General features: G+C 42.2%; 1 protein-coding gene across 1 annotated transcript in view; it reads right to left on the reverse strand.

Moving 5' to 3' along the window:
- The window catches only part of LOC309889411 (netrin receptor DCC-like), a gene marked incomplete at both ends in the record, with an annotated part of 358,394 nt that overhangs the window by 121,287 nt on the left and 223,730 nt on the right, over window positions 1-13,377 (reverse strand). Inside the window, one exon of the mRNA XM_082782226.1 lies at window positions 5,151-5,307. Coding sequence (XP_082638352.1) covers window positions 5,151-5,307 — 157 coding nt within the window. The remainder of the gene's footprint in view (window positions 1-5,150; window positions 5,308-13,377) is intronic.

Below are 13,377 nucleotides of genomic sequence, written 5' to 3' on the forward strand. Positions count from 1 at the left end.
TCCTTTGCCTTTTTTAATAAAACAGCAAAGTAATATTGATGGAAAAACAATCTGCAAAGGGAAGCGGGTAAAAATGATTTCCTAAGGATAGCGTGCCTGAATACTTCTCTGTGACAGTGGCACCTGTGGTATATGAAATTCTGGAAAATTGTATGGTTTGTAGCATTGATTTGGTAAGTCTTTTACTACCTTAGTAAGAAATTAAAAATAAGTGCAAAATACAGTGCAATTGGCACCCACATCACCACGGAGCATCCCTGAGCTCAGCCAAACCTGCTTTTTATTTAGGCTGAGGGTGCTGAGCCAGCACCAAACTCTGATCCTGTGCAGTTTGGGATGTAGGTGTGAAGTGTTACAACGAGAAAACTCTGACAAAGCCCGTTTTGTATCTGGATTTGTATCTGAAGAGTCCTGGGGATGCCATTCCTCTTCTCAGAGCTGCCCTTGGTGCATCACAAACCAGCCTCAGTCCTTCGGAGACATCAAAGCGAGTGCTTTGGAATTAGCCTCTGATGATGGCTGCATCTCCATGGGCAATCTCAGCAGCTTCAGTGCTCATCTTCTGTTGGTGATGGTCCCAAATCCCACTGGTGACAGACCACGCCACCCCTAGATAAACATGAGTCCACGTGAAGCTTGGCTGCTCCTGCTGGAAATAGCACCCAGGCAGGCAGTAGTTGGAGGTCTCCATCGCCCACTCCATCTCACAGCATTCACCCATCGTTTCCAAGGCTAATTAGCTCGAGTCCAATTCTAATTAGCTCCAGTCCAATTCTAATTAGCTCAGGTCTGTGCCTAGGTAATCTGATGTCTTCCAGTTTGGGAGCAGCAATGAAAAGTAGAAGCTCAGGGGAGCAGCCTTCAGCTGAAAAACCACACAAGTTTCCCTGTTCCTAGCCAGCAAGTGCTTTCTCTCCATGCACCTCAGGAGAGCACTGAGCAAATTAAACCTTTCCATGTTTTATTTCCCATAATTTCAGTTTTCTAGCTGAAACAAGAGCATTTTCCAAGCACAACAAGAGAAACTGAGAGGCACGCTCATCTGACTGCTTTTCTACCCCAGATCAGTGCTCTGAGGCTGCCTCTTGTATTCCCTCAAAATGCAAACATTTTTGTTTCCCTTGCTTCATTTCTATACGTCAAGATCCTGTAACTTCAAACCAGTAAGAACTGGACTGCAATAAAAAAGTGAATGTTCCCAATCCGCCCGAGTAGGGACCGAAAAAATAACCAAGCAAAAACCCCAGGGCTGAGACCAAGACAATGGGGCAGTGCAGGAATTCCCTAAAAAGCACAAACGTCCTCGAGCCAGGCACCTTTACACTTGGGGTTCTCTTTTTCAAGCCTGTCTTGGCCATAAATTACGGGCTAAAAATAAAAGCCCTTGACTAAAGTCATTCGTGTCCTTGTAAAATGGAGGCCTCGACATGTAATTTCCAGTGACTGAGGATCATGTTACATTACAGTATCAGCATGTAAAAAAAGATAATTACAGTCCCCATATATCTCCTAGGTGTGTAACAAATGCTTTTATAATGTTTCAAACACCTAATTAGTTACTTCGAGTAAGACAAGTCATGTTAATGCTCCTTGCTGTGAAATGAATACTATTAATTTTAAAACGGGTGGACTTCCACCACCTTGAGCTCTTTTTTTTTCATCCCCTACTATCGTTTTCCCAGGAAATAACACAAAGTCCTTGATTATAACAAGCAAAACCTCCGAACTAATGTAAACAGTTCATCTGGGACTGATATTTTAGACCTTAAGCTGAATTCTAAAGATAGGCTCTAATCAAATAGAAGTTTTTGCATTCAATTAAGCGGTCCCTTGATTCATTTCTTCGCTCTGCGCCATGCAGGCAGTGAGTTGGGGAGCTCCGTTGGCTGCTCGTGACTACCTGTGCATTCATTAATTTGGCGTTGAAAACAAATTGTAGTGAACGTTCAACTGGAAACAAAGCAGCTCCCCATCTTGCAAGAGCCCTTCATCGAAGGAAGTTCGTGTTATGTCGGAATCCCGTTGATTGCCAGGAGCGTTTTCCTCCTCCTTTTCTGTTAGGATCAAGGCATCCCAGTTCATTCATTTTATTTATTCATTTATGTTTGCAAACATTCAGTTAAAGAAGGATGGCTACAAATCAGAACCCATTATTTAAACCAACGTGCCGTTTCCAAGGTTGCAATAAAACACTGAACACTATTTTGGGGCCTTGTGTCTCCTCTAAAATGTCAAACAGGAATCTATTATTGTATAGATATATTATTGTATAAATATTTCTCTCTTATAAATCATTTTTTAATTTAAAGCTTTAATTTTTAATTTTAAACATAGCACGTAAATTCTCACCGAGGTGGCAGAATTCATTCAATACTCCGGACAGGCAATTAAATATGGCTTGAGACTACATGCGAGGGGTTATTTTTTGTTCTATGGATACAAGATCAAAAATAAACAATGCCTCTTTCCTTGTGATGACTAACACACACAAATATTAAATGCCCGTGTGAATCAATGCTCACTCGGTACAGAAGCAAAGCAGCGAAGATGGATGAGAAGAGCAAACAAACAATTAGGCTGAGAGTGGGTCTGAACAACAAAAAGAGACCAAAATTACCAAAATTCAAAACGAAATATTGGATCAGGCCAATTTTGCAAATGTTCTCAAGGAAAAGTTGCAACTCCAAAGTCGTTTTGTAATTAACTGGTGGCCACATCCAGATGCAAACACTTTCGGTTTTGAGGAAGTTTATAGATGAATATATTTAATATATGATTATATATATAATTTCGGTGTTTTCCACCTGAAGATGACCTCTAGCAACAAAAAACATAATTTGAAGTTCAGTATGGATGGATGAGATGTGGGCAGCACCACTCCCAAGAGCTCACCAGTGCAATGGGAAACACAGCAAGAAGGCAGAGATTTACCTCTTCCATTGCAGAACTTGACAAGCATTTTTAATCTTTCAATCGACCTTATTACTTGGGTATGAAAGAGTTTGTTTTCGGGGAGCTTATAATGTCAAGTGAAAGGTAAAAGAGATCCTTTCTCTCCCGAAACTGCTCTCCATCAGGGCAGGATGGATTTTTATATTACGTCTATGCGTGTACCTTGCAGAGCTGTATCCATTGAAATTCATGCATTATATTCTAATACCACATTTAAACAGAAAAGAAGAACAATAAAACGTGTGCTTCGGCTATGTATCTGCTAACAGATCCTATACATGAAAAAATATTTGTTCCTTTTTTGTCAGTAGTCTGCTGTTACCAGCAAGTGGTACGGAGTATATCACTTTTTAATCTGAACTTTTTCTCAACCCAGCAACTTTCCTGAGTGCAGAGGTATTGGCTGGCTGTTTATTTCCTAATAGATTTCAGGTTTGTTTTATCCTTTCCTCAGAACCCTGCCTTTTACCTTTAAGTGCTCTTTCCAGTCATCCTTATCTGCAAGAAAAACCATTTGATCCCCCACCGGATGCCTGGCAGAGCACGAAGATTAAAGAGCATCCCGTCAGAAGGGCCCTGGTGATTACAGCACAGCAATAAGCACAATCACTTCCAAAAGTGGCTTCTTTCAAAGGGCTGAGCCAAAGAGCCCTTACGGTGGAGTTCAAAACACAGGGGACAACTTCTTTGGATTGTCCCCAAAGCCACCGTGTGTGCTGGTGCTGCCTCCTGCCACGCAAATCGTCACGGGGTGAGCTCCTTATTCCAGACTTGCAGTAATTTCTCTGACAATTCCTTTGCATCCCTGAGGTTAATGTCAAACCCATTTGTATTTTATCTTAAAAAAAAAAAAAAAAAAAAAAAAAAAAAAAAAGAATAATAGCTCTTTTGGAAAAATAACATGTAAACAATGAAGTCAAAGAGCTCAAAAATTCCACGGAAGCTTTTGAAGAAAAAAGACACTGATTTCATCCTGCTATTCTTTATTATTCTTTTCATCCTGCTATTTCTTTATTTTAACACAGGGCCCTCAGTCTTCTGCAGGAGGCTCTTGAAAAAGGTGTGGATCTTGTTGGGAATTGGCCTAATGCCTCTCGCTGGTACTCAATACTTCGAGCAGCACCACCAATTCTGGAAGAAAATTACTTTTCATGCAAGGGAATCCAGGGGTGGGGCTCCTTTTACATCTTCAGTAATTCCAAACACACCAACGAGTCCCAAAGGTTTTTAAAAAAGTAAAGAAATGGGAATCCCCTTGCACAGCACACATCCTATCCCACTGTGACCAGCACTGATGGGTACAGACAAATATTAGGACCCAGTTGTACAAAATAATTGATTCTGCCGTGTGAATCCTCGTTTTGTACCCAAACTGGGAGGGACATGGAGACAGCTGAGCATCCTCAGCTTTACACACACAAGCACCAGTCGCCAGCCAGCAGTGAAATAAAGGACGGGATACTCGAAGCGAGTTCTTCAGAGTGATTGCACAGGAAGGGAAAAGCACAAGGTTCTTCTCAGGCATCAAATAATTTTTGTACGGAAAATAAAACCCAAGTAACTACGCATTACCTGTTCGAGTGTGACATGAGCATATATCATGAGGATTCAGGAAAAAGAGCAAATAATCTCTAGTGCCATTATACCAAAAGAGCTATCTGCTGGGCAGCAATCAGCCGTGGCCGGAACAGCCCAGGCTGGCCTGCTGCACTCACAATCATGTTAAAATCTTCATTGTCCTCTCCCCAACTGTTTTTGAGACCTTGCAGTGCTCTAAAAGCATCCTCCTCTCGAGTTGATTAGGGCTCAACAAATTCGCCTCCGCTGGGGATGCAAACAACACTTGAGCCCGTGGCTTCAGGGGAAGATGAAAGGTAAAACATGGAGCTAACAATACTTTATTTTAGATGGCCGAGTGATAGCCGGAGGGGTAGGATCCATGGACATCACTGTCATCCAAAACAGTCCCTCGTAGCAAGACGACAAGTCTTGTTATATAAACGTTGACGTGTCGTCTACAAAAATAGACCGCAACAAAAGGCACCGCCGGCCTCAAAACATTGGGTTCGATTTGTTTCGTTTCCACACGCGGACAGAGGGAAGAACACAAGGTTAAGAATCTTTTGCAAGACGATGGTAAGGAGCTCAGGGCTGTCCTCAACAAGGGACAGTCCCCTGGGCTGCAAGAGGACACCTACCTGTTGATGCCTTCCCTGGAGAAGAAGACTGTGTACGCCTGGATGCTGCCTCGGGCTTCGGCGGGCGGGCGCCAGCTGAGACGGACAAATCGGCTGGAGACCAAGACAGGGACCACATCTCGGGGGGCAGAGGGGAGGACACTGGAGCTTAGGACAGCTGGAGGGGAAGGAGAGGACACAGTCAGAGAGGCCGGTGGCACGGAGGTGGCGGGGCTGGCGGGAGGCGCCGTGGAGGGCACGGCTGAGGTGGCACGAAACAAAGGGCCAAGGTGGCACGGAATAAGTGTGAATAAATAAGAAGGGATGAAAGAAAGAGGGAAAAAGAAAAAAAAAAAAAAGAAAAAAAAAAACTAACAGTAAAATCACACCTTAAGACACGGCATCCTCAACCAAACAGCAACATGGAAAACTCAAGTCAGCTACTTCCTCAGGATACTTGAAAATTATTTCTTGTCCGTGTGATCACAGCGTCTGATATATTCATTGCTTCGCTCCTATTTCAGTGCTCTTGTCTTGTACGCCCCAAGCAGCACAAGTATTTAACCTCATAAACATGCAGTAACTGGCCGCTCAAAGCCTCAAGCCTCCAAACCTTTGGTCTGGGAAAAGCAGAAACTAAGGAGGGTGTTTCAGCACCCGATTTATTAGGTAATCGCATCGAAGTGGGATAAAGCAAGAAGGAAAGAAACATTTTTTTACCTAGAAAAGTGTTCTGTCTACAAGCAAAATCCAGAAATGAATAAACTGCAGGCTCAAGCAGTAGAATTCATTTTTAGAAGAGCACCTTTTGGAGCATTTAAGGGTTTGGTTGTTGCCCACGAAGTCCACATGAAAGCCGGCCAACCAAATTTTCATCATTGGTATCAAACCAAAAGCATTTTTTTTCCATTATTACAAGCTTATTTTGGACCAACACCCATGCAGATACTGTAAACTCTATTAGTAGCATTAATCTACTGTGAGATCATTAACGGTGGTTTATTACCTAAACAGCTTATGAAGAATAGCTTTCTGTGAAAAGCACGGCGCTCACTAAATACCGGCACAGCGTTTCCCTATACTGTTCCTAAATTGTTTTTTTAAGAGCAATTAATACCGTTATTATTAATAACAAATATTATTACCCCTTACTTATGGAGATCAATCCCAAACCGGAGGGAATTAAGAAATTTCCCAGGGGCATTTCCAGAGTAATGAGGTGTTGAAAGAAAGTATTAAGCCCTAGCCTCAGCTCTTTTGGCTGTGAAGTTGCGATCCATTACTTGCACTGAGATTGTGTTTAGTGTCCTTAGTCATGGGCCACTGCTCTAAATAATGTGCAAACACAAGACTAAAGTATAATCTGTGTACATTTATAGGAGAAAGAGACACAACTACTTCGCTGCACGGTCAGAGCGAGGAGATTTGGGCTTCTGGTCTGTTCCGTATGTTGACTCGTGTCTTGGAAGCGCATTGGCTTCTAATGAGCTGTGTTGGGTAAACATCTCTAGAGAAGTATCAAGGGCAAGATCTGGGGAAAAAAAAAGATACAGAGAAACCTGCAAGGCTTTTTCGGTGGAATTTTTGTGCTTAGATTCAGAAAACTGCCCTGTTATTAGCAATTTTGGCATCTAAGACCTTGTAGAAACCCTCAAGTTCCCCTACAAACCACCTCAGTATGCAATTCCTCCATCGAGGAGCCATCCTCGTGGCAAAGCACAGCAGTCTTTCACCAAAGTCTCTTCCACCAAAGGTGGTTTGGCGTTCAGAAACTTGAGCTACAATCAGCCCAAGTCTTGACATTTCGGTGACTCTACACATGATGGGTGTCTAAGCTCCCCCCATAAAAACGGGGAGATGATGGAGCCTAAAAAGCTACTCAAACCATGAAAAGGCATCTACCTTTACACCTGCCGAATAAATATCTTAAATCTGGAGGTGAATCCATACCCACCATGACCTTGTGCACGTGGATGCTGTGGTGGCTGACCTGCTAGGTGCCCATTTAAACGATAGGAAAAAAATGAGGGGAAAAGCAGCAAGATTGGGACTGTAGTTCTAGCCCACCGAGTACTTCTTTTACTTTGGCTTTCAGTAAACTCTGTAGAGCTATCACTGACAAAAGCAATTTCCCTTTTATCGTTGCTAGCAGTGAATAGTAAACATATATTGTACAATATAGGAAGACATATAACCTGGAATTATCTCAGCAAGCAATATCTGAAATCCTTCAGTCTTTCATGTGACTACACAAGATCAATCCACCACTGCTTAAACCATCTACATCTGAGTTTGACAGGGGCTGATTTTAGCCCGATGTGGTTTGAATTAACTCCTTATGAGGTACATCTCTCTCTGCTCTCATGGCAGTGTGAACAATCACCTATCTCTGTACAAAGCGAGCACGAAATCAGACAGCTCCCATTCATTTTCCACAGGTGCAAATGACTCAAGAACCTACAGAGAAGGCCTGAATATAGCCCAATAGGCTCTGATTTCTGTGTTTCCTTTACGAAGCCACATGAAGCATCTCAAATTATGAACCAAATCTCCCACTATTTTTAATCCAGAATCAGCTGTGAGTATTGTGACCTTATTATTACTTTGCCAGTAGGATGCATGCTTGCACTGGGTCCTACTGGTAGCATCTTGAAAAAGCAAACATTTTTAGAGACTGTAGAAATGGAGGTTCTTGCTTACAGCTTTTAGTGTTGAAAATAGATCAATTATAAAACACGTTTTCACAGTTTTTGGTTTTAAATAGACGTGGACACGTTTGCATACAGGTAGGGAGAAGTCCTGGCAGAAGCATCCTTCTCCCCTTAAAATGGTGTCTTTAGAGACCAGCAAAAGCTTTTGGGGGATGCGCAAGAATAGATGATGAATGAATGGCAAAAAGCTTTGAAATCATATCCCACAATGGATTTGGTATCAAAAAGATGTAACGTCATTACTGCCAAGCAAAGGTGGGAATAGGTGATGTGAGTTTATTCACGAGCTTCTCCTGGTAAGAGAGACATGGGTGCAAATCCTATAAATCCAAGAATGAATGAATGAATGAATGAACGAATAAATAAATAAAATAAATAAATGATTTCAGTGCAGTGCTTCTGGGACCTTTATGTAGTGCTACATCCCAGACCTCAGCCTAGTTTTTATATCTCTGTACCAAAAAGACTTGTTTGCCTCTCTTGCAAAACTACCAAATTGAAAGAAAAAAAGAGAAAAACAATTGTTTCAGAAGAAAAATAAGCTGAAAAGTGGCTGTGTGTTCAGAAACTGTTGGTCTTGTTTTTCAGCTGCCAATTACGACTTTGATCTAAAAATTATCCTGGTAATCTGCACCGAGGACCAAGTCCTGAACTACTTAAAGTGAATTTGACTTTTCTGCTCTTAAAGCAATTAAAATTTGCATGCTTTTAATTACTCATGTTTAATTCACATCCAAAATCGGAGCCTGTTACACATATGCCATATTGCCACACCCCTGCCTTAACAAATATAATCATTTTTCAGATCATAAATTAATACACAGAGAGATTAGCAAGCTGAGCTATGTATAGGATCTGCCTATACCTCACAGCAAGTGGTTAATTCTCATGACGCTATCCATTTAGCAATTTTTTTTTTAATTGCAACCTTAGCTAAGCCAAGACTTTTGCAGTCACTTGCCACTGATTTAACACTTGCAGTATGCTAAAATAAGAACACGCACTATAGGCTATCCATACTTTTAAAACGCTGTCAATTAGAGCTTGTTGGTAAGATTTGAAACTCGATATTTTTTTCAGGAAAAGCGAGAAACCTACCGCACTTAAACCCTTCAACTTCCTGCTGCAAATCACACTTTCCTTAAACAGGCCACGTACCCTGGTGCCAAAATACGACTTTTCAAGACATCCAATGGAAGTTTTCAGCCAAAGAGGCTACATCAAAATATCTGTCATGCTTTCTAACAGCTTTTTCAATTCATCGGTTTGCTATTTTCAATACAGATATGAAGGGTTTATATACATATATTTATTTCCATTTAAAAAGACAACATTTTTGCTGAATGCATTTAAGCATAAATGGAACGTTCATGTTTTATGTTAAGCACTTCATTTCAGGGCAGCGAGATGTTTTATTCATGCAAAAATATAAACTTTCGGACTAATTCAAGTCTCCTCCCAACAGCTTCCTTGTGTTTAGCACTTTAAGGCGGTTATTCATACAGCATGAATTGCAAGTGTAAGAACATAAAACTCTTTTCATCCTCAGTATTGAATGGAAAAGTTATTTACGGGGAATTTTAATGTCACAAATAACATCAAACCTGTCCTTATGGTCTAGTGGTGCTCAGTACAGCCCAGTCAATATAATCTTTTGTGGCACTCTTGCACTGAGGGAATTCATTATTTTTTTTCCAGCACCTCTCTGACCCATCTTTCACGGTTTTCTCTACGGAAGGTGTAAGTTATGTCTGAGAAAAACCTCCCTGCAGGAGTATCTGTAACCAGAGAGATGCTGTGGATGTAACACCTAGGAACTGAAAAAGTGAGGCGTTCTTCCAGTGAAATTGGCTTACATAAGAAGATCTGTAATAGATACCAATTTGGGGAGAGTCATCATCTTTTAGAACACAGACACTTGGGAAAGAATTGTTCCCATTTCACTTTCCAGAATATGCCCGTTTATTTTAATGGGACCGCGCCATTAAATCGCGTCACTGCAGGCAGCTGGGGAAGTTTAGGGGCTGACAACAATTTCTGGACAAAGCCTCTGAGGCGGTTCCTGAGCCACGGCTGGGATTAAAACCAGTTCTTAATTTCTCTTCTTCCTCCAAAAAAAAAAAAAAAAAAAATCAATATTCATTTACATCAAGGAAAGAAATAGAACGACTCTAAACAAAAACAGCAATCGCGGCTGTAGAGCATGAGTTGCCTAATTTTCCTTTGCACCAGTTACCAGACAAACAGGAATTTGTATTAAACTGGTAACACATCACTAATTGTTTCTAATTAAACAGGCTGCACCAGAGCTGCAGATGAGAGGAGATAGAGTTTTGCACCATTTTATCCCAGGGAGATTTATCTGGATGAACTCAACGTCAACGCAACCCCCGGTGGGTTAGGACAGCAACCAGGATCTGAGAGGGGAAGGCAAGGAAAAAATCCGCATTTCACATGGATGATCACGTCTAAATCCCAGTGCTAACCTCTATTGGGAGGATGTTCCCTGGGAAAGCCATGGGATCCGGGAGCTCTCATCGCCCCAGATTAAGCAACTAAATCACGAAGCGGTGAAGCAGAGAAACACGAACTGCGATGAGTCCCCGTGTTTTGGCCTGCCCATTAAGTAATTAAATTTTGATCTTGAGTCTAACAGCCAGGAGAAAAGCAGGCGTTGAATCGGATGACCTTTAGGGAGATGTGCAAGAGGTATAATTTGCTGTCTCAAATATCTATCAGATCGGACACGTTACCGGTCGCTCATTACTTATGGCCAAACAAAACGCTCTTTTCCGCACAAGCAACTCCTCTATTACCTTTCCTAGGGACCATCTACAAAATTTGGCCTTTCCAGTTTTCATTCAGCTGATTAACCATGCAACACGGTTTCAAAGCATTGCATTCAGCAGCATTTCTTCGGGCTCTGTGTATAAATCTATCCTCCAAAAGCAGGCAGAGCTCGCGTTTGCCCAGCTCGTACGTGACCGCACGCATCTCCGTTGGATTTGTTCACACACGTTGGGTTTTACCAACGACTCCGAGCACATGCCGGAGCGTCAGGGTACATCAGCATATGCTTCAAAATTTTCAGCCCATCTGCAGTGATGCTGATTTCCCAACTAAAAGATCTGTCCTCGCTGCCATACGAACGAACTTCCTCCCTTCTGGCTTCTCGCGCAGCTCTTCATTATCGCTCGGTGCCGTAACGATGTTCTTCGAAGCAAGTCATGCGGTACTAATTTTTATTATGCCTCTTTTATGACATTACGAACCTCGCTATAAATCACCGAGGTTCATGGGTGTCAACAACGCCGGGTGGTGCTGTAAGGGGAGCTCTCTCCTGACTCAGCATCTCCCAGGATCAGCCCAGCAGCGCTTTCGAAGCAGCGTGTTGAAAATGGAAAATAGTTAGAGGCTTAGGAGACGTCGAGAATTGCATCCTATAATCGTGTTGGAAGCCTCTCCGTGCCCCTGACACTACGTGAGGGCAAGGGGAGGGCTGGGGACGTTAGAGGAGGATGCTACCAACTCCTCTCTGACATACAACCCCCATTTCACTGCCCTTTACAAAGCTTTGGGGTAAATTCTGCCAACAACAGCACACAGCGCAAGCCCATTGCTCATAGATCCTAGACCTACTGGAATTTCACTCACATCAGGTTTGTCAGTGCTACAGAAGGGAGCTTTTAATGAGATGAGATTGAGTAGGGATGTGCTGAAGATCCTCAGGATACTCTTCTTCCATGGGAGAGAAACTCCTTTCCTCTTACAGACTATAAAACTGCTATTCACGTGCACAAGAAAAAAAAAAAAAAGTCAAAAAAATCAGTCTTAATGGCTGCTTACGTAGTCAACAGATCTTATTAACTAACTGACACTGTGCACAAATATAATAAATATTTTAAAAATCCAGGGCTGGGATCAGCTCGGTTGTTCTGTTGCTCTCCCCCTGCGTGCCGCGAGGGCATCACGGTGCGGGTGACATCTGTCATCACCAATTAGTCACCAGGAAAAACGAGGGGGGGCGGCTGTTGATTGCAAGCAATTCAATCACCCGCGAATGCTCCCCCAGGAGCCGCTGGTCAGTTCATCTAGTCTCGGAGCCACCGAACGATAGCTGCCGCCCACAGAAAAAGCAGAAAGAAAGCAAAGGGTTTTAAGGCAGCCGAGGGACTCGGAAGGCATTTCGTGGTCAAATACCGACGGTGCTAAACGGCAAACATAAATGGAGCCATCATCTACGGTACTCAACATGCAGCAAGGGACCAGGAGCGTGTTCATTATTTTTGCAAGTGAACTCAGCACTGCAGTGGTTATTTCTAGGAAGGACTGGGCCAGAGGCTCGAAGGTCGGCTATTTTATTTGTTGTATTTTGGCAAAAGTTTAACTGGCTTTAAAACCGAACCCTGAGCAATTCACGAATTTAATATAAAGTTGAATAATACTTTTAGCTGAAGACCAAAAATGAAAAGGGGAGAACTTCGAAAGCACAAGAACATTTCAGTCATTTTGAGAAAGAAGTAGTTCTTTTAGGAAGTGTTCTGGTATAGCTTTCTCATCTTCGATTTCAAAATATCTTGCTATTTTCAAAGGAAGGTGGCATAACTTTAATTATATTTGAGCCAAAATTGCCCCCCTGGGCCAAAATTGCACCCCAAAGCAGTGTGAGCATGGAGCACCTCCTGGTGGACCATAACGTGTTGCTGAATTTGAAGTTTGTGTACTCTGATTTTGGAGACTTTCCATGGAGGCAGAATACGTACTCACACCTTGAGTTGTCGACCTTCAAGCCCCATCTCTAAATCTCTCGTTTAGCCCAAGTTTTCTTCACAGAGGCACGTGGCCATCCAAGTCCAACATTATGACCAACGAGACCTTCAAGGTCTTCAGTCAAATTTTATGTAAGCTTATAAGAAAGATCTCTGAACTACACTGACCTACCCCATTCCATAAGGCTTTGCTGATGGATGGACACAAGACTTGAAGTTTTGATGTCAAGTCACTTGAAGCTTCAGCACACGCCTGGCTGCTCTTCCAGGGATGGAAGCCCCTCACCAAACCCAGCCCAGGCTGATGGCAGGATTTAAACATCTGCTGATGCCTTCAATATTTGGGCCAAACCCTTTGCTTTCAGAAAAAAAATAAAAAATGGGACCAAACAGGTCCCATGTGGCAAGGAGGTACTTTATAACTGATTTAATAATAATAATTCCAAGGCAAGATTCAGAGCTAAGAATCCTACAAAAAATAAAGCAACAAACTGCTTCGGCATTGCTTTTTTTCTCTGTAGCATTTCCCTTAATTTGGCTAACCGAGGTACTTGCTCTGTATTTCAGTTCTTATGTTTTGGATTCCTAGGAACCTAATTTTTCTCAAACATGATACAATAAATTAGCCATTTTCTGTAGCTCAGGCTTCCACCAGGCACATTAGCCTTTTATAATTCCTAATTTTTATTATCGTTATTCAGCTCTCAGTGTTACTCAAAGGTTTAGCAGAAGGCGGCATATGTTTCCTTATTTGCTCTGTGGATTATT

Source organism: Aythya marila, assembly GCF_965140915.1.
Source record: "Aythya marila genome assembly, chromosome: W".
Taxonomy (NCBI): domain Eukaryota; kingdom Metazoa; phylum Chordata; class Aves; order Anseriformes; family Anatidae; genus Aythya; species Aythya marila.